The 21,239-nt window shown below is 39.7% G+C and overlaps 1 protein-coding gene across 1 annotated transcript in view; it reads left to right on the top strand.

The window, feature by feature from the left end:
- The window catches only part of fam135b (family with sequence similarity 135 member B), a 71,410-nt gene that overhangs the window by 32,032 nt on the left and 18,139 nt on the right, over positions 1-21,239 (top strand). The window contains exons 4-11 of the mRNA XM_033974939.2: positions 4,303-4,373; positions 7,483-7,656; positions 9,120-9,240; positions 16,475-16,634; positions 17,428-17,477; positions 18,408-18,563; positions 19,581-19,654; positions 19,727-19,881. Coding sequence (XP_033830830.1) covers positions 4,303-4,373; positions 7,483-7,656; positions 9,120-9,240; positions 16,475-16,634; positions 17,428-17,477; positions 18,408-18,563; positions 19,581-19,654; positions 19,727-19,881 — 961 coding nt within the window. The remainder of the gene's footprint in view (positions 1-4,302; positions 4,374-7,482; positions 7,657-9,119; positions 9,241-16,474; positions 16,635-17,427; positions 17,478-18,407; positions 18,564-19,580; positions 19,655-19,726; positions 19,882-21,239) is intronic.

A 21,239-nucleotide genomic window follows, 5' to 3' on the forward strand; every position in this document is an offset into this window, starting at 1 on the left:
GCTCACAAGGGTCACTTTTGTGTACTATAGTACCTTTAAGTATTGGAGAAGTGTGTATTCTGGATCCTACACAACATTATTGTGATTTACCTCGCTAGTGGATGCTTTTTGGCAGTCACAAACTCACTCATAAACTTGGACAACTCTAGCTCATACATTTGTCTTGATTCCAATGGTGGATCTGACCCAGTGGACCAGGGGAGCACTCTGGCTTTGGGCGGGTCATTTCGATTTGATGGTGGGAGTTGTCCGGCCGAGGCAAAACAAACAAATTGGACATTTGTACATTTGTGGATTGGAAAGATGCCTGTGCCTTTCTCCAGGGGATTTGGGAAAAGTTTGTTTTATCAGGTTGCTCTGCTCTTTGTGCCTGCTCATCCAAGCTTTTAAGTATTCAACCTAAACTGGTACTGGATTTTCACTGCGCTGAAGGAGGAATTTGGTATTTAAAGATTGTATAGTAGACCAGATGGACTCTTGTGAGCTTTAAGTCATGTTACAATGCTGCTACCTTATTTCATTCACACGTGTTTGAGTAATCCTTTGGCACATCATTAATATCCTCATTTGTCCATTATTGAGTGCACAGCTTCTTTCAGATGGCGAAGTAAAACTGGGGTAAACCACCCAAGTACAGCCAATTACAGCAGTGCCTTTGTCCCTGCCCTCCTGTCTGTCGATTCCCTTCTGTCTGTCCCTGCGCTCCTCTTTGTCCCTGCTCTCCTCTCTGTCCCTGCCCTCTTCTCTGTCCCTTCCCTCCTCTCTGTCCATGCCCTCTTCTCTGTCCCTGCTCCCCTTTGTCCCTTCTCTCCTCTCTGTCCCTGCCCTCCTCTGTGCCTTCCCTCCTCTCTGTCCCTTCCCTTCCCTCCCCTCCGTCCCTCCCCTCTTCCCTGTCCCCCTTAATATTCTTAGCTACAGACAGTCATTTTGTCATAGTGTTGCTTTTACAATATGCTCTTTCTTTTGCTTCTGCCAGGTTATATAACATGATTGACTTTTGCATTTTACAAACCCCATTTCTTTAGATTAAAATGTATATGCACCACTTTTGTTCCTTCATCTTGGCTCTTTAAAGTCCAGTAGCAGTTTTAATTAAACCCTGAATTTCTCATAACAGAATTAAAAGCATGACACTGCTGCTAATGGAAAAGTATAACAGCTGGTGTCACCACTGTGCACATGCAGGAATCAGATTAGCAGTGCCTGTAATTAAGGAATTATATGTTTGTAATGAGCATAAATGAGAACCGTGTACTAACAAGAGTGAAGAAAGCAGCTTTAAGTGTTAGCGCTTTAGCCACCCCCGGACCTGAAAGTATGCTCATATCCAAGGCCGGCCCTAGCTTTCAGGGGGCCCTAAGCTGAATTTGTCTCTGGGGCTCTACAGCAGATGCCTCCTGGTTCAGCTATTGGTGATTCACATTTGACACATTATGACTCTGCTCTCATCACCTTGACTAATTGTAATTGTGTTTATCTGACCAACATCAGACTGAAAACATCCAGAATGACACAACTACCACAGTCACAAACATATAAGAGAGGTCAAGATTTTTGAAATTCTAGGCATTTTGTTTTCATTTCTAGTGGATTTTAATGTGTCCAGTTGGCTACAATGGGCTTAAATTTACATTATGTCGGGTCCTTGCACCAGTGTAAACACAGAGCTGCCCTCACCTCTGCCCGACTCAAAAACAAATGTAGCAGCAGTAGATATTTTGCTACTATAGATATAAAACAAATTTAATCATTTTAGAGGGATATTTAGGCTGCTGTAAACACACAAGCCCTGAGCCCAATAATTCTTACTATATTTTTATTATTTTCAGTATAAATGTATGGGCTCTTGGGGACCCACTGGTGGCCTAGGGGCCCGCAGCTGCTTAGTCTGCTTATAGTCTGAGCCGGACCAGCTAATATCAAAAACAAGCATATGATGTCTCTGGCATGGTCTGATGAGAACACATTTTACACTTCATAATTATAACGACTACAAGCATGAATATCACAGGCTCAATTCCCTGGTCAATTGTTTTTTTGCGTGAAGTTTTGCACATTCTCTCTGTGTCTTTTTGTTCTCTGCATTTGACCCATCCTTCAGTGTCATTAGGCAGCTTGTCAGGAACCCGTCTAGATCTTGTTGCTAGTCTTGGTCAGAACTACTTTAGCTGGAGGATTTGACCTATTGTGCATGGTTTGGGGGGAGCGGAGTGCCCAGACACAGGGAGAAACTTGCAAACACTGCATAGAAAGGTCTGAGAGTCAAACCCAAAAACATTTTGCTGTGAGGTGAAAATATTAGCCGCCAACGCGTGCCTGCTCCTCCTGCTGTTCCCTTCCATACCCTTTGACCCTATGACACCCTATGCTATGGGCTTTTCAGACTTCCTATGGGATAATTCGTCTTGCCGTAGTCCGTAGTCAAAGGCACCTTGGACTGACTCATTTATTCTCATCTTCCGCTCACTCCCCTGCACTTTCTACTTTGGGTTCTGGCCAACAGCAGAGGCCCAGTAGAGCTTTCATTTATCCAGCTGGCCAAATATGACATAAAGTATTTAATCAAAGAAATTAAAATTAGTGGGTAGCCAGGCCACATTATGGATAATATATACAAAAAAAAAAGAGAGAGAGATTTATTTGAGAATGCTGTATCCTAAAGTAATACATACAAGGAAGAATTCATGAATTTGTTTTGTTATTAATTAAAAAAAGCCTTTACCTTAACAGCTCCCTTACTCCTAACATTAGCTCGTTCATTAGCCAATATGTACAGTGAGTCGTGTCAGTTCTGTTTCAGTCTTTGGTGTTTTTTTCGTGCAGAGGTTATCTCCAGCTCACAGCTCCACACTGCAGCCCTGAAACAGCCTCGTGCAGCCACACATACACGCCACATCACTCACATCACAGAAAGCAAATAGCTGTTTAGCACATCCATGCCTTTGACTGTCAGCACTTTGATTGTGATTAGCACACGGCTCATCTGCTCTTCAAACGACTGCATTACAACCAGCCTTTGTACTTTGTGTTTTAAACGCCGAGGATTCAGTGGCACTTTGAACACGCATGGACCATTAGACTTTAAAAAAGAGTGCACGTACGAGATCAAACTGTGGATATTATTGAATGTAAAGATGGGATTAGAAAGACTTTTAAGTAACACAAATGCTACAAAGGTTTAAGGTTTATGTCAAGAGGTGCAAATTCATGAAGCCTTAATAGCATGGGTGCCTTAGGTTATGAATGGACAGCACGCAGTATTTTAGTTCATTCCATTGTTATGCGTTAGTAAAAGGTATTAAGCTAAATGGACTTGTGTGAGCTTTAAACCATGTTCTAATGTTGTTACCTCATCAAAAACAGACCTGGAGTTGTATTTTGTTTCATTCACACATGTTTGAGTAACACTTTATTATTAATTTACATCTCCAATGCTCAAAATGCTCTTTTCCACATTGTGATGTCATGAAGTGGTAATTTTCCAGCTCCTTTTACGTTTAGTTCAGTAGAGATTGGCAATCCCAGGTCTTAAATCATTGAAATAATTCTAGTTTATGGAGTTTAAAAACACAGTGGAGCACTTCCTGTATTACCACATGATGACATCACAAGGGGGAACAGAGTGTTTTCTATTTGAGAGAAGAACGCAGCCTAAATATGCAGAGTTTGTGTGTTAAACGTGTGAATGAAACAAAACACAACTCCAGGTCTGTTTGTGATGAGGAAACAGCATTATAACAGAAAATAATGTAATATAATTAAAACAAAAAACAATAGAATAAAATAAAATTAATTAGAATTGATTTTATTTGTTCATTTAAATTATAAAATGTAGAATCACGTCCTAAAATGGTCTCGTTATGTAAAAATGTAGCCTTGTCCCACTGATTGATGAGCTGAGACAACATAGAAAAACGAGACGCTAAATCAGTATTTCAGTTGGTGTCACGGTGGAGCAGCAGTTACTACAGCCTCACAGCCTCTCTGTGTGGAGTTTGCATGTTCTCCTCATGTCTCTGCAGGTTCCTCTGGGCGCTTCACTTTACCCTATACTAAAACATGTACAAATGCTCTCCCTCTGGGGCCAGGACACCAAATCTCAGCGAGACTTCCCTGGTTAAGTAATAAAATCAAAAAGTAATTGGGTTAAATATCATCTTCAGTTTCTATCAGTTTTACAAAATGAGTATCCTGAACATGTATATTTGTATACATGTATTTAGTTACTTCCCAGCACAGTACACATGCACACGCTGACTGTCCCTCTGAAGAGAAGTGTGACTCTGTTTTGTGTGTTCACAGGTGGAGGAGGCTCTGAGCGAGGTGGACTTTCAGCTGAAGCTGGATCTCCATTTCACTGATAATGAACAACAGTACGTTTTACAACACTGCACTAAATGCCTCAGTGTACTTTTTCTATTATGTTTAGTCTTCCAGAAACAAAAGTAACCTTGCTGACCGCATTCCTGCCAGCTTTTATGCACGAGCAAGAACGCAAAGTAGGCATGAAAACGGCCTATTATGCATTTAAGCAGGTGGCTGCAAGTGGTGTGCCAATGCATGTGATTACAATAAAAGCCCAAAATGACGAGTTTGCATTGAACACACCACAAAAGCCCGTGTTTTGTTGGGCTACTCTGTGTTTTTTTAAGTCTACTGCCCTTGTTTTTGACATACCTGGCTGATTACAGTAGTCAGAGACATATGATTGTGCACTTTTCTTTCTCCTAGAAAGGAATGCCCTGCAAGTGTGGGAAGTAGCTCAGTTAAAAGTAGAAATTCTTCAATACATTACCAGACAAAATGCCACTATTGGAGAATGACATTTCTGGAGCAAGTTTAGGATGAGAAGATAACTTGTTCAATAGACTCTGTGCACAGCAGCACGGTGACTAGCACACTGTGTCTCCGAGCGAACAGTTGCTTTTATTAAAACAGAGAGAAACAACCTATTCAAATTCAAATGAGTTAAAATAAACACTACACAGTTATTTTTATATGTAGAATACTTCAGTCTGTGTTGCTGTTTTCATATTTATTATACCTCAAAATTAGCATTAGCCTTAACACTGAGACACAAACATCCTTCTTCCTAAACACAGAAGTGTCTCTGATGAAGTATTTATTTTATTTGTGTAGTGTTTAATGTTGTCGTGACATCTACACACAGCTCCCTGTCCACTGTCTGACCCTAACCCCTTAACCTCTGACCTTTGACCCAAAGCCACCTGCAGCTCCCTGTCACTGCCTGATTTTTAAATATTTATTCATTTTAGCGTGACTCGACAAAAACCTCACAGAGGTAAAATTGGAAAGGATGTAGTGGTGCTAAGAGTGAGGTTGAGGGCGCTGTTATGCACAGAGCCAACTGTATATTTCTATTATGAGTTATATCATGGGTGAAATTTAAAGACTCACATGTGTAACTTTCTGATGGGAGGTCTGCTGCTGTCTTGATTGTTCCACAGTATGGCATTAAACCTCTCTAACTTTTATTAATTTACAGTGGCTGATTGACCTAGACCTTAAAAAACATGCATTCTTCCAATATGCGGGGGTCACCTTTCCACAGATCCTACCTGTAACTTGACCTGGTGGTGCCACTTGCTTGTCTCCATAGCGACAGATAAGTCTAATGATACAGTATACCATACCAAGTAAATCAATAACTAGGTAACATATCCTCCAGCTGAAAAGTTACACAGCAGAGGTTATTATTATTGTTTTGCTTGTAAAAATCCACAGTACGGCATTAAAGTTATCTATTATTAAAGTTATTTATTCAATTACATAGGTTTTTACTGCTCAAAAATACTTACATTATTACTGTGTGTGGGGTCACCTCACCACAGATCTGACCTGGAACTCGACACCTGCCTGTCTTCATAGAGAGAGAAGCTTAATGCCATACTGTGGAATATTCCAGTTGAAGCATTGGAGACATGCAGGTGGCGGACCCTCAACCACAGAAGTTACATAGTGCACCTTTAATGGAGTTTGAGATGACATCAGTTTTATGAGTGCAAAAAAATAAATGAAAGAATCCAGTGACTTGAGCGTGTTTGTGCAGTGGATGGATGGAACAGGGAGATGTAATAATCATTTGGTTCTTGATGATAGAGGACTAAAGTCTGATAAATCTGTCTACTGTGCAGAACACAAATCTATCTTTAGAGTAATCAAGTAATGGATAGAAAGAAGTGCTTTACGAACTTGAAAAATGTATTAACTCCCATGGTTTAAAATGAGGAGATATAAAACTTTATGACATTTATTAACATTAGAAGTTATTACTACATTTTAGGTAGATAAGACGGGATTGAGTTCAGCGTCTAATGTTTTTCTTTTACTTAAGCTACTTTTACTGCAGAGATGGGCAGGCTTGTGCACCTCGCCAGTGTCTCTTTTAGAACCAGACTCAATGCAAAGGCCGTCTGGGGAACCCTATTTGTTTAATGACAATGGAGCGATTCCAACATCCTCACTGAAGTTTTCGAGCTCAAGCTTCGGCTTTGAGCAAACACAAAATAAATACACAAAATTCATTCTTGTATTGTTGTTAACCAAAATATGTAGCATTTTTAAAACAATATCACTATATTTTACACTTAAACACTTTTCCTTTTTACTCTATAAGTACTTAAGTATTTATAAACTGGTACTTAACCTCCTGGGAACTGGCATCCAAATATGTGGACAACACATATAGAATATTTTTAAGACTTTAGAATATTCAGAATATTTTATTTATTTATTATTAGTTTTCTATAAAGGCATGGCTTCTCTTTGCAGCACTTCACATGAGACACATTGTTCCAAGAGGCACAATTGTTTTTACATTCAGGACAAATGTTGCTGTGTTCAGGCACTTAAGAAATACTTTTTTGCAAATCATTATTCAAATATTCTATCAAATGATTCAAATGTAGAATGAATGTCTTCCAATGTGGACGTTGTTTTTCTCAGAAACTACATCATGTAAAAACATCACAACAACACTCATCAGGTCCAATCAGCCCAAATAACAAAGAGAAATTAATAAAACCACGCAAGAGCCCGGGTCTTACGAGGTTAAATACTTTTACCTAAGTAGATTTTTCGTGTGATACTTTTTACTTGAGTAACTTTTCACCTCTGTATCTGTACTTTTACTTCAGTTTAACAAAGCTGAGTACTTCATCCACCACTGACTTTGAAATAGTGTCTTGTCACCTGAAACCTGCAAAATGACATCACATTAGCATTAACATTAGCATTAGCATATTATTCACTTTTAGACTAACTTTTCACATCTGGCAAAGGGGACAACCAATGAAAATGATCTCAAATCAAGGCAAGGCGAGTTTATTTGTACAGCACAATTCGTACACAAGTTAATTCAAATTCCTTTACAGAATCTGCTAACTTGTGCACATTTACATTGTTTGAGGTTGATCAACGTGAACTGTCCCTTTTCAGATAAATACATATTGTTTTTTTCAGGTTAGCAGAGATAGCGGCCGTGCCTCTGATCAGCTCCCGCACTCTGAGCCTGCACTTCCACCCGCGCAGAGGCCTACACCACCATGTCCCCGTCATGTTCGACTACTTCCACCTGTCGGTCATCTCCGTCTCCATCCACGCTTCACTGGTGGCCTTACATCAACCACTCATCAGGTGACAGCACGCACTCAGAGAGGACTAGAGCGGACTGTTACTTCAAAATATTACTTCAAGTACAATGTAGTGGTCCAGGAAATTGCTCAAATAAAATTTTAAAAGTATTTAGCGATACTACTACTCAACTATAACAAGTCATAGAAAAGTAACTGTCTGAATGTAACATTTGATTTATAATATGAAGTTAATATTTATAATATGAAGGTAATGTTACTGGACTTTACAATAAATTAACTTGATCTCGAGAAATATATATTTTTAAAAGTGTTCTCAGCGGGAAGAGTAACTACAATGTCTATCCACTATCTACTCCAGTATTGTTACAAAATATTTAAGGTTAATGTTGGTACAAAGGAGTAAAAGTATGCCTTCTGAAAAATACTGCAAAGCTATGTAAATGTACTTGAATAAAAGCGAGTACCGTATTTTCCGGACTATAAGTCGCTTCGGAGTATAAGTCGCACCAGTGAAAAAATGTATTATAATGAAGAAAAAAAAACATATATAAGTCGCACTGGACTATAAGTCACATTTTTGGGGAAATTTATTTTACAAAATCTGAGACCAAGAACAGACATTTTATCTTTAAAGGCAAGTTATAATAAAAACAATAAAATATAGAACAACAGGCTGAATATCAGTACATCACGCTAATGTAACACATTTATATTTATTCAGCTACGTGAAGTACAGACAGAACTGAACACGTGTCTGGTTTGTTAATGTAAGATATTAACAGTTAATCAGATAAATAAAGCAGAAAAAACTAATTTTCTCTGGATCTCACTCCAAATCAATAAATCCATTGAGTTCTTCATCCTCGGTGTCACGTCTGAACAACTCCGCCTGCTCTAGAAGTAGATGAAGCACCACTTCCTCTTGGGCGTGGCTGTCATCAGACTCAGCAGAATACCATTTTCTTTTAGGGGCATTTTTGTTCAGTGTTTCTCAGATGCTTTTTTTAACTTACCGTAATGTTGATATTTTAAAATCTTCAATGGTACAGGAGGAGTAGATACTGATACACAAGCCTGGAGTGCCCTCGTGCAGTTATCAGCGTGACAATAACGAAAATGTGAAATAATATATTTGAATAATTTCACATATTAGTTACATCTGAGTATAAGTCGCACCCCGGACAAACTATGAAAAAAGTGGGAATTTTTGTCCTGAAAATGACTACTTTACATTGGTTTAAATCCATGTGTGAGCTGATATCAATGCTAACGCTATTTGTTCCTGGATGCTAGCTCTGGACTATTACTACTAGCATCCATTAGCTGCTAAATGCATTGACCCCTAAACACTTATGAGATGAATCCATGCTGCCATTATTTAGCATTGCATTATATAGATTAGCACAGCTCTCTGTTGATTAGGCACCCACACACACACATACACATACACGCGCGCACACACACACACACACACACACTGATGCCATGTTCTGTCACCTACAGCTTTGCACGGACAGGAAAGAGCTCGTGGCTGGGGAAGGGCTCACCGGAGAGTGCAGGAGACGCGTCGGCTCTAGAGAACCTGGTGTTTGGAGCTGGCTACTGCAAACCTGTCATCTCCGAGGTACATTAACATTTACAGACCAGCACCGAGTCAGGGGCCATTCTGAAAAAACAAAATGGCAGCACGTTGTAACAGAAGAAATGTCAAATGATTAGGTGGTGAACAGCTGACTTCTCTAATTGTCATGTCTGTCAGCGTTTTGTTGTAAAGCTGATGATGTCACACTCTCAGACAGGAAAGGTTTTCCTGTTGATCACATTGTATTTTGCCATGAAATATCCAAAAGGTAAATGCACACATGTTGATCATATCTTTAGGTTGAATAAGGGCATCACTTGCTGAAGTCATTGTGAAATCAAAATCTCTTTTGTTTGTCCTGAGAAGACGTTGAACTTTGTCAGTTTGTCTTTTACCTTGACTTTCAGCATTGTAGAAACTTTGAGCTGTGGAATTGCCACCATGTTGGTTCATCCATAGAATAACAAATGATTTTACGTCTTGTGTTCCACCAAAATTGAATTTTAATAAACTTTTATACATGAATATTATTTTCAAAACTGAACAACTCTTTAATATTTCATGAGAGAGCTGTTGCTGTGTGCACAGCTTCAATAATTAGTGCAGTAAACTATTTTATATGTAATATGCCCCTCTGGATGTTGCCTTTTGTAATTAGACCTATTTTTCTCAGCAAATTACACAGATATCTTATAATTACATGGGTAAAGTTTTGATCAAAGGTCTATGTCAGACCATTTTCTGATCTATATTATAATGTTGTCTCCTCATCACAAACAGACCTGGAGTTGTGTTTTGTTTCATTCACACATGTTTAACACACAAACCCTGCAGAATTAAGCAGATTTCTTCTCTCAAACAGAAAACACCTGTTCCACCTTGTGATGTCATTGAGTGGTAATACAGGTAGTGCTCCACTGTTTTTAAACTTCATACACCTTCACTACAATCATTAGGATGAATTCAGCTGTGGAATTGTCAATCTCTACTGAACTAAGGGTACAAGGAGCTGTTACCTTGAAAACTACCACTTCATGACATCACAAGGTGGAACAGAGCATTTTGAGCTTTGGAGATGTACCCAGACTAATAATAATGTGCTACGCAAACATGTGTGAATGAAACAAAACACAACTCCAGGTGTGTTTTGATGCAACATGCAGCATTCTAACATGGCCTTTAAAAGCTCCTCATGTACAAACAAACATCCATCACATGTTTACATCAGATTTTAAGTTAGTCCTAGATAATAATTTTCGTGCATATTTGTTTTGGATGTTTTAGGTGACCTATCCCAGCACCTTTGGGCCTTGCACAGGACATTTAGAGTCAGTCAGTGTTACATGAAGTCACCAGAGAAACTGTAGTGAGAGGAAGTCAGAGAGATGCACAAAGTAACAAGTACCGCTCCTGATGGGCTGGCGACATTGAGGGACGGGTCAAATGCAGAGTTTAGATTTCCGTCTGGTGACAAAACCTTTGACCTTAGAGATCATTCTTTAGTGGAAGGCACATCATTTATATAATCAGTATAACTGAATCTTTTGCAAGTGCTGGGATCATGAATATGAATATTATGAGTTTGAATCATGTCTGAAAGTTGTACGTGATACTAGGGCTGCACCATTTGGAAAATATTTCTAATTATGATTTTTCTGACAAGCTTTGCAATTTATTTTCCAATTTATGTTTAGATCACAGGATTCTGTTCAAAGTTTATCTTTTAAAGACACCCAGGAGCTTAACACTTGAGAGAAGATGGAAATCTGAACTGATGAACTAATACAAAAATCATCTGCATTTTAGAATAAGTTTGTAGAGGTCTGAACTACAGGGTTGTTTTTTTTTTTACATAATTAGAGATGGAAATTTTTGGTTTCCAGAGGAAATGATGTAAGTACAGCTGCAGTTTTTGTGATTTGCTAATTGCGATCATTCAGATTTCAGTGGTGAGTTATTATGTGATACCTCCATGGACGTCTTGATCTCCGTACCCCACCCACCCTGTTTCTAATGCCCCCCATATGCCCTTCCTGTACGCCCCTCCTGTACGCCCCGCCTGTATCCCTGTTAAATCCCGTGTGGGAGCGAGCGCAGACGTCACAGAGCGCACAGTAACTGCTAATGAGTGTGGACCAGTGCCCCCCAGGCTCTGCTCCTGGTTGTTACTCCCACCCCTCACTGTGCACTTTAATAGGCTACACGTTTACCCAGACAGGGGGGGGGGGGGTATGTTTGATCACCCTAATGACGCTCTCTCTCGCTGCCACGTACCTTGCCCAAGAGCACGCAGGTACAGTGTTCTTCCCTCACGTTATTTTAAGACTCTTGTTTACCTGTCGGCTATGGTTTCACAATGTTGCAGCGGTGTTGAGTCAAAATATGTGAGTGTGTACAAGCTCAGTGTGTTGTAGTGGGGAGAGAAAGTGAATTTGAACCGAGCTTCCAGTTGTTTGTTTGTTTTTTGTTTGGGGAAGGTAGAATATGATGGGTTTATGTTATTAGTCAAAGCCATAATCAATTTCTGTGCCCAGTAATATAAAAAATACTTCTGTTATCATTGGCTCATCTCTTTTACTCTGTCACGTGCAATTTTTGACAAGCAAGATGCCCTCTTTGGCACAATCCTCTGCGTACATTTTGGATCAGAAACAGGAAGTGCTCAACCTTTGACCTCTACATCCGAAATACAACTATTCGGTTGAATTCAAGTTTATTTATACAGCACGTTTAAAACAACTTTAGCTGACCAAAGTGCTTCATATGAGAGATAAAAGCAAAGTAGTGTACATTCCGGACTATAAGTCGCTCCGAAGTAGAAGTCACACCAGCCAAAAACTGCATAATAATGAAGAAATAAACATATATAAGTCGAATTTTTGGGGGAAATTTTTTTACAAAATCCGAGACCAAGAACAGACATTTTATCTTTAAAGGCAAGTTATAAAAATAACAATAAAATAGAGAACAACAGGCTGAATATCAGTACAACACGCTAACATAACACATTTATATTTATTCAGCTCCATGAAGCACAGACAGAACTGAACACGTGTCTGGTTTGTTCACGTAAGATATTAACAGTTTATCAGATAAATAAAGCAGAAAAAACAAGCAACAATTTTACTCTGGATCTCACTCCAAATCAATAAATCCATTGAATTCTTCATCCTCTGTGTCACTTTTGAACAACTCCGTCAGCTCTGGAGGTAGATGAAGTGCTGCTTCTGTGTGGATGTCATCAGACTCATCAGAATACCTTTTTCTTTAAGCGGGCATGAAAAAAAATTCAGTCTTTCTTAGATGTCTTTTAAACTGTAATGTTGAAATTTAAAATGTTCAGTTTGTCAGTGTGACAATAACAAAGACGTGAAATTCTATACTTTAATCATTTCACATATAAGTTGCATCTGAGTATAAGTTGCACCCCAAAACTATACATATAAAAAAAGTGGGACTTCTGGAAAATATGATGCTACTTTACATTGGAATAAAGCCGTGTGTGAGCTGATTTGTTCCTAGATGCTAGCTCTGGAAAAGAGAAGTTATACTGCACATATTTGCAGGGTTGAGTGCTCCATAGACAACCCCGTGCTTTTGTAATTGTATTTAAAGCCATATTGTTTTTAACTTGAGCCGTATTAGGCATTTATAACCACAATGAGAATAATTAAAACAACAAAAACATTATTGGACAAAGCAGTAAGCAGTGTGACGTTCATTTCATACTTTGTAGTGGGAACCAATTGGCCCATCCAGTGACTCACCACATTGATACAAGGCAAGGTGGGTGAAGTGTCTTGCCTAAGGACACAATGACACGCATTAGAGCATTAGTTTGCATTAAACTCACGGCTGTCCCACTGGGGCATATGATATTCCCAACAGTCTGTCATCCAAGTAATAACTAGGCCCAGCGCTGCTTAACTTCTGAGAATAGACGAGTTTGACATTTACGAGGTGTACGGCCATAATGCAAACAAAATGCTAATTATAATTTACACATTAAGCCTATTATATCAGCTAGTGTTTAGTAGCAACATCGTGCTAACTGGCTAAAGCTAAACAAAATGACCCTGAAGATGATTTTTTTTTTGGAAACGTTGTCGGTGCTGAGAAAATACAGATTTAGGTTAATAACTAGTTTCTACAGAAAAATAGCTATTTATCTTGTCTGACAGAGGGACTTCCATAAAGCAGAGGAGAATTATGAAAGTAAACACACAGATGTTCCTTCCTGGTTTTACGTAGAGCGCTTCTATGCAATTACAGAGTGCACACCGGCGTGATGATAGGGCCGGACACGCCGCTCGCCTGCAGCTAGTGACACTGCATGCCTTTGGAGCGCTGAACTCGTGCAGTGCAACCAAAACAACATGGCCTTAAAAGGAACTCCAGAATGTAAGAGACGATAACTGTGAACTCGTCAACAGGAGGAGTGATGCTGAAGAGACGGCACAAAGGATTAGCCGGAGTGTAGAGACGCCGGAGTGTTCAGCTGCTTTGTTAGAGAGCCATCTACTGCAGAGCAATCGTTCTGCAAGGAAGGGGAGGAAAAAAGGCAGTCTCCTTGACGATAAAAATATATATTAAAGGTGCCTAAGGTAATAGTGTTGTCGCCACACACAGAATTCAAGCTCATTTTCAATACTCAATACCGATTCTGATACCATGATGATAATTTAAAAAAAAAAAAACACTCTTTATTTAGACATAAGAATGTGCTTTTCAACATGAAATCATAGTACATAGTTATTATTATTTTCAATTGGACTAGACTCGCCTATATACAGTTTTGACACACTTTTTTCCTTGAATCGGGGCTGCAGGATGATGCAGTTGTTACAGTATAAACACTGAGAGCCCATGTGGCCCCTGTGACATCAAGGGGCCCCTGACATCACAGATATCGTTGTTCCACTGTTTATGGGACTGATGGAAAGGTGCACTATGTAACTTTCTGGTGGAGGGTCCGCTATATTCTTGTCTTCACTGAAATGCTATTGCTTTATCTAGAATGTCCCACAGTATGGCATTAAATATCCATTTCTATCTAAACATATCTATTTCATATTACATATTTATTTCTAAACGTATCTACAGTATTAAGCTCTCACTGCCTCCAGGTCAAGTCACAGGTCAGATTGTTCCGCTCACTGCATGTATTTCTGAGCACTAAAACACCTGTAATTAATAAATGCAACGCAGATGAGTTTAATGACACACTGTGAAACCTTTCTGTCAAAGCAATAATATCTCCTTGGAAACAACCTCTACTAGAAAAGTTAAACTTCTGGAAATGTGTGATTCAAACATAACGCAGCGGTGGGCATGGACACAGACTGATGTCCATCTGTATAAAACATAGATTATCTTTATGGATTTACTTATCGTCTGACTCTTTTATGTCAGCAGTTCCTATTTTAAATGACTTCTCTCAAATTATACTCCTCCCTGAGTTGCACATTGACTAATATTTGTATAGAAAAACATTTTTGAATCTTCTGTAACCTGCTGTCACACTTTGTCCTGACAGAAACTCTGCTGCGTTGGATAATAAATCAGTCCAAACGTGGTTAAACAGCACCTTGCGCACTAACGAGCCGTCTGTGCTCAGATGCATTTTTCATAGAAGCACATAAACCATAGACGTGCTGCTTTAAACCCTTTAAAGAGGGATATGTGACGTCCTGCTCGGGCCGCGTCCCTCACTGAAGCGTCTTTACTGTCAGTCCAGGCTGTGTTTAAGGCCCATTTGTGTCCAGCTCTGTCTCATCTTCCTCCTGATGATGACCACTGTGCCTCCTCCTCAGAGTGTCCTGTTTTAAAGCTCAGTGACATGTCCGAGCAGACTCAACCTCAAATATGTTCAGAGTGTCCTCCCCAGATACTTGTTTGACATTTGCTTTTTCTCTCTCGTTCCCTCTCTCTATTTCTTTCTGCAATTCTCGTTTTGCCATTCTTTCTCTCTCTATTGCTACCCCTCTCTTTGTTTGTCATTCTCTCTTTGTCGTTCTCGCTCTACCTTCCTCTCTATGTCTGTATTTCTCTTTATCTCTCTCCCCCTCTTCTTCTCCCCCTCTCCCTCTATCCACCTCTTCTTCTCTCCCTGTTCTTCTCCCTCTCTCCCGCTCTTCTTCTCTCTCTCCCTCTCTTCTTCTCCCTCCCTCTTTCCTCCTCCTCTTCTTCTTCTCCCTCTCTCACCCTCTTCTCTCTCCCTCTCTCCTCCTCTCCTTCTTCTCCTCTCACCTCTTCTTTTCCCTCCCTCTCTCCCTTCTTCTTCTGTCTCTCCTCCTCTTCCTCTTCTCCCTCTTTCCCCCCCTCTTCTTCCTTCCCACTTTCCTCCTCTTCTTCTCCTTCTCCCCCTTTTTCTCCTTCTCCCCCCTTCTTCTCCTCCTCTACCCCCTTCTTCACCCTCTCTCCCACTCTCCCCCTCTTCTTCTCCCTCTTTCCTCTTCTCCTTCTCTCCCTCTCTTCTTCTCTCTCTCCTCCTCTTCTTCTCCTTCTCTCCCCCTCTTCTTCTGTCTCTCGTCCTCTTCTTCTTTTTCATCTTTCCCCCTCTTCTCTTTCTCTCCCTCTTCTTCCTTCCCACTTTCCTCCTGTTCTTCTCCTTCTCCCTCCTTTTTCTCTTTCTCCCCCCTTCTTCTCCTTCTCTACCCCCTTCCTCTCCCTCTCTCCCCCTCTTCTTCTCCTTCTGTCCTCCCTTCTTCTCTCTCCCCCACTCTCCCCATCTTCTTCTCCCTCTTTCCTCTTCTCCTTCTCTCCCCCTCTTGTTCTCTGTCTCTCTCTCCCTCTCCCCCTCTTCTTCTCTCTCTCCTCCTCTTCTTCTCCTTCTCTCCCCTCTTCTTCTGTCTCTCGTCCTCTTTTTCTTTTCCATCTTTCCCCCTCTTCTCTTTCTCTCCCTCTTCTTCCTTCCCACTTTCCTCCTGTTCTTCTCCTTCTCCCTCCTTTTTCTCTTTCTCCCCCCTTCTCCTTCTCTACCCCCTTCTTCTCCCTCTCTCCCCCTCTTCTTCACCCTCTCTCCTCCTCTTCTTCTCCTTCTGTCCTCCCTTCTTCTCTCTCCCCCACTTTCCTCATCTTCTTCTCCCTCTTTCCTCTTCTCCTTCTCTCCCCCTCTTCTTCTCTCCCTCTCCCCCCCTCTTCTTCTCTCTCTCCTCCTCTTCTCCTTCTCTCTCCCCCTCTTCTTCTCCCTCTCTCCCTCTGTCCCCCTCTTCTACTCCCTCTTTCCTCCTCCTCTTCTTCTCCCTCTCTTCTTGCTCTTCTTCTTCTCTCACAGGGGAGTTTTTACGTGGCGAGTGAGAGCTGTGCACACAGGGCTCACACGTGGCACCGTAGACTGTGTCGCCTCCTGCTGGCGGCTCATAGGGGACTGCACTCGTATCACACGGCGCTGATGAAGGAGATCCCTCAGCTCCAGCAGACGCCGCTAGAGCCGGGTGAGAGAGGCACGTTCATGTCTGCGCTCCCTCGTCCTTCAAGTCTTTCATTGTTTATTGTCTCTAAGATCACAGTATTTCAGGACAGTGGATAAAGAAGAAATAATAATGAGAAGAAATAAAGAAAATTCAATTGAAAAAAATTAATCTTTCCTCTCGCTTTCTTGCTCTCTTGCTTTCTACCATTTTCTTTGACATTACCTCTTTCTCTCTCGCTCTCTCTCTCTTTCCATCATTTTCTCTTTGCCATTCTTTCCCTCTGTCTGTCCTTCTTCTCTTTGTTATTCTCTCTGCCTCTCTTTTCTCTTTCTTTTTCTTTCTTTCCACCATTTTATCTTTGCCATTTTCTCCCTCTATGTCTGTCTTTCTTCTCTTTGTTATTCTCTCTCTCTGCCTCTATTTTTGCCTCTCTTTCCATCGTTCTCTCTTTGTCATTCTCTCTCCCTCTATGTCTTCCTCTCTTTTTATTTCTCTACCTCTTTATTTCCCTCATTCTCTTTGTTATTCTCTCTCTCTCTACACTTTGAAAATGAATTATTTTCAAGCCACATTATTTCTGTTTCTCAGTGTTTAATATATGTGAATGACCTGTATCTTTTGTATCATTTTAAATATATTACAGTCACATTTAAACGCTCTCTGCCTCATTTTTATTCCCTTAAAAAAAAAAAAATAAAAAAATAATAATAATAATAATGTGAGTATTTTAATTACCAGTAGCATTAATACTGAGCACAAGTAAAAACTCATCATCTCATCAGGTTTTATAATGAACGTACTGATTTTCCCACAGAACCTCTGCCTCTGGATGAGACCTTAAACCAGCTCACGATAGAACTGCAGGTGGGTCTCTGTATGTTTTTACAATTACACCAACTGTTTGATCAATGTAGTACTGACGCTTTTCTATTAATGCCGCACTATGTCACTTTTCTGGTGGACCCTCCACCAGAAATGTTATTGGAGATGTTATTGCTCTGCCTGGAAAGGATTTATGGCATTTTACACATCTACCTTACATTTATTCAGCTTATTGCTGAAAAATAACTTGGAAAAACATGCATTCTTACTATGAGTGGGGTCGCCTTTACACAGATCTGACTTTAACTTAGTCCAGTAGCATTACCCATGTGTCTCCATGAGATAGATCTGTTTAATACCATATTAAAGCAAAGCAATAGCATATTCATGGGGACAAGCACTAACAAAAAAGTTACATAGTGAACCTTTAAAATGTGTTTTGCAGTGTTATATCATTTTATGAACACATTTAATTGAAAGCACATTTGAAACTTAACATATTTATTAGGCTAGTTTCTATGTGCAGTAGTAAAAATAAGGAGTGCACTGGTTCCTCATTTATCACGGGGGTTACATTCTAAAAATAACCCCTCACCACACACTTTATACACTTTTCTCACACAGGCATTAACATTTTCTCACATTTCTCTCTTGTTTAAACTCTCTCAAAGTTCAAACCTTCGTAGGCGCCTTTGTCGATGCAAAACGTTTCATCGACATTGTGGGTTTTGTCGGGGAGAAAACTTGCAAACATACAGCACTTCAGAGTCACACTGCGATCCAACATTTATGTAAATTTGTCTGAACACAACGTCAAATGTGCGTGCAAGTCCAGAACTAACCAATAAGAACACAGATTTTTAGAAACAAACTCAACCCAACACTTAAAGGCTTATAATCCAACTAAAGTAAACATTCTTTGAAACGTGCTCTGTAAATGTCTGAACAGCACTGAGCACATGTCGTCTTCAGTTGCAGGAGGGCCATGAGAAGGTGGCCGAGCAGATCAGCAGAGACGTGAGCCATCTGTGCTCCCAGCTCACTGCTCTGTGGAGTCACTTCCTGGAGACGGTGCTTGTGAACCCTCACATCCTGTCCTACCTGGCCCAGGAGCACCACACGCTCAGGGTGAGCAACACACACAGACATAAGTACAGGAGATATATGTGATGAAGCCATGGCTAGAGCGACGTGATGTTAAAAAAAATATATGGGTCATTCATTATCTGCTTCCCCAATATTTCAAAGTTTCATAATTTCATACAAAACAACCCAAAGAACTAAGTTTTTTTTTTCCCCCCCCCATAGTTCAGTAAGCATCAGTTCAGAAATTCTCCTATATTCATATTTACAACAGTACTAACGAACATTCCCATTAGATTCACACAAAGAAAATAGCTCACAGAGTTAGCAGTGCACTTAGCAGTAGCTCTCAGCTGCCAGCCGCTTAAAGTCACATGAGTGAACAAATATCATGTCTTTTTCTCTGTCTAATGTAATCACTGGTGTGGGTAATAGAAGTATGAAAGTGTCTCCACAGCACACTGCCTCTGCACACGTCCCTGTGCTCTGAGAGTCATGAACATGTTTGCTTTGGTATTCTATTACCTCTGGGGGTATTGTCATGCCTCCACCCACCAGTGGAGCCAGGATTTCAATTAACACTTAGTCTGTAATTATCACAGGAAGAACCCACACGACTGCTGCTCTGTCTGTTGTGACGCAGGAAATATACAGAGTTCTTTCTCTTCTCTGGGTCTATTCAAAATCACATTTTATTTAAAGATAAGAGCTGTAATATCCAGTCCTGAAACATCACTAGACTAAAGGTAACATAAACCACGTTTACGTCAAACTGTTTGGTGAATAAATCGAAATTACAAATGTTAGCAGTAAAATCTATTCTCTAATCTATTTTCTATGAGGTACAGAGGATTTTTAAATTAAATATTTCAGAAAAATCTTATATCTTGTGATATAAGACCTATACTTTTAACTTTATTTATTTGAAGTATTTGATGTACTCGTGTTTCACTGAAGACCATATGACTGATATAATTGGAGTATTTGAAGTACTTTTGTATCACTGAACACCGAGGTGATTACGTTCTCTTGGCTACATTTGAATTTTTTTTATGATTTCAGGTGAGAAGATTTTCTGAAGCTTACTTCTTTACTGAACATCCCAAAGAATTATCCCTGATATTTCAAGAGCAACTGTACGTTGAAACTTCACTACACATAAAATGATTGTATCAGTAAATGTACTCAGCAATGCTCCTCCCCTTTAGCATCAGCAGACATGGACAGATAGCGACAGACGTGCGGAGCTCCGAGTACCTGACCAAGATGCCTCCTTTACCCGTCGAGTGCCTGGACATCGATGGAGACTGGACCAGTCTGCCCATCATCTTTGAGGACAGATATGTGGAGTCACCGGTCACAGGTAGAACCACAAACACACAGCTTTACTACAATAAAACAACTGTAAGTACACAACAGTTTAGGGACATTTCTGACAGGTATTTGAGTGGCTTTTCAATATTTCACAGTGCATATTTTAAAGCCCCAGTAATGTTTTTTACATTGTGGATGTGTTTATTGTACTAAAAACATAGAAAATAGGCATCCTAAAACTGAGCAGGCTCGCATCTCCACAGATCTGTTTGTTTCCATGGAAATATTGTTGCTTTAGCTTTACACAGTATGGTATAAAACACATCTGTCTCCATGGAGAATGTTCTGAAGTACCTTTCCGTTTCTATGAAATCATGCAGTTGACTTTCCATCCCCAGAAAGTTACATACTGTCACTTTAAATACATCCAGAGGCAAAGACAGAAATATGAACGGCTGAATTAAATTAATACAAGATTCACATACATTTCAGAGCATGTCTACTGGCTCCAGGGACATGCTGTTGTTTGGAAGACAATTTTAAAATACTATAGTTTGCTACCTGCAATTTAAAGCAATAAAAATGGATCCACCAAACCAGAGCTTTTCACGGTATTAGATTAGGCTTTAGATTATTATTTTTGCTAGCAGCGACATACCAGTGACAGCACAATCTTTTTAAAAACTTTTCATTTTATGCTCATACACCCATCTGTCTGTAGATTAAAGCACAAGTCAAAATAAGATTCATAAAACAAGACATTACCTGCATTTTTCAGCATAATGTTCTTGTTTTTATTGTCTCTGACAGTTAATGTTCTCAGCGCTCCTTGGATATATCTGCAGTATTTGTAGTACTTTATTATGCTCACTTTAGTTTATCCTTCATTAAACATAACTTGAGCAGACTTTTTTTTGCCCTGGGATTTTGTAATGTTGATACCTCCGGCTTCATAAGTGAGTTTCTTATGTAAACTCCACAGTAATAGATATTTGTGTGTTTAACAATAGAACTTTTCATGTTTCATATTTTCTCTGTGCCATGGGAACTGTTTGGTTTAAGTGAAGAAAGTGAAGTTAGATCAAACTAATAAATACGCTTGGAAACCTGTACACAACACAAGACACTACACAAGTTATGTTATGAAAAAGCTGTACTATTATTTAGCGTTTACATCGAGTATGTGTGACAAAGTGCGCCTTTGTCCCATTAATATCACCTTCATTTGTTTATATTCACATGTTTGTTCATTTCTTATAATTTTTCAATATTCAACTAAACAACTAGACATAACTATCCTGGGTTTGTTTTGTTTAGTCTTTTAGCTTTTTTAGCTTTTAGCTCTAGGTTTTATTTAAACACAAAAGACATACCTGTTACTTTAAATATATTTTATTTGGTTAAATG

The sequence above is a fragment of the Periophthalmus magnuspinnatus genome, chromosome 11 (assembly GCF_009829125.3).
Source record: "Periophthalmus magnuspinnatus isolate fPerMag1 chromosome 11, fPerMag1.2.pri, whole genome shotgun sequence".
NCBI classification, from domain to species: Eukaryota; Metazoa; Chordata; class Actinopteri; order Gobiiformes; family Gobiidae; genus Periophthalmus; species Periophthalmus magnuspinnatus.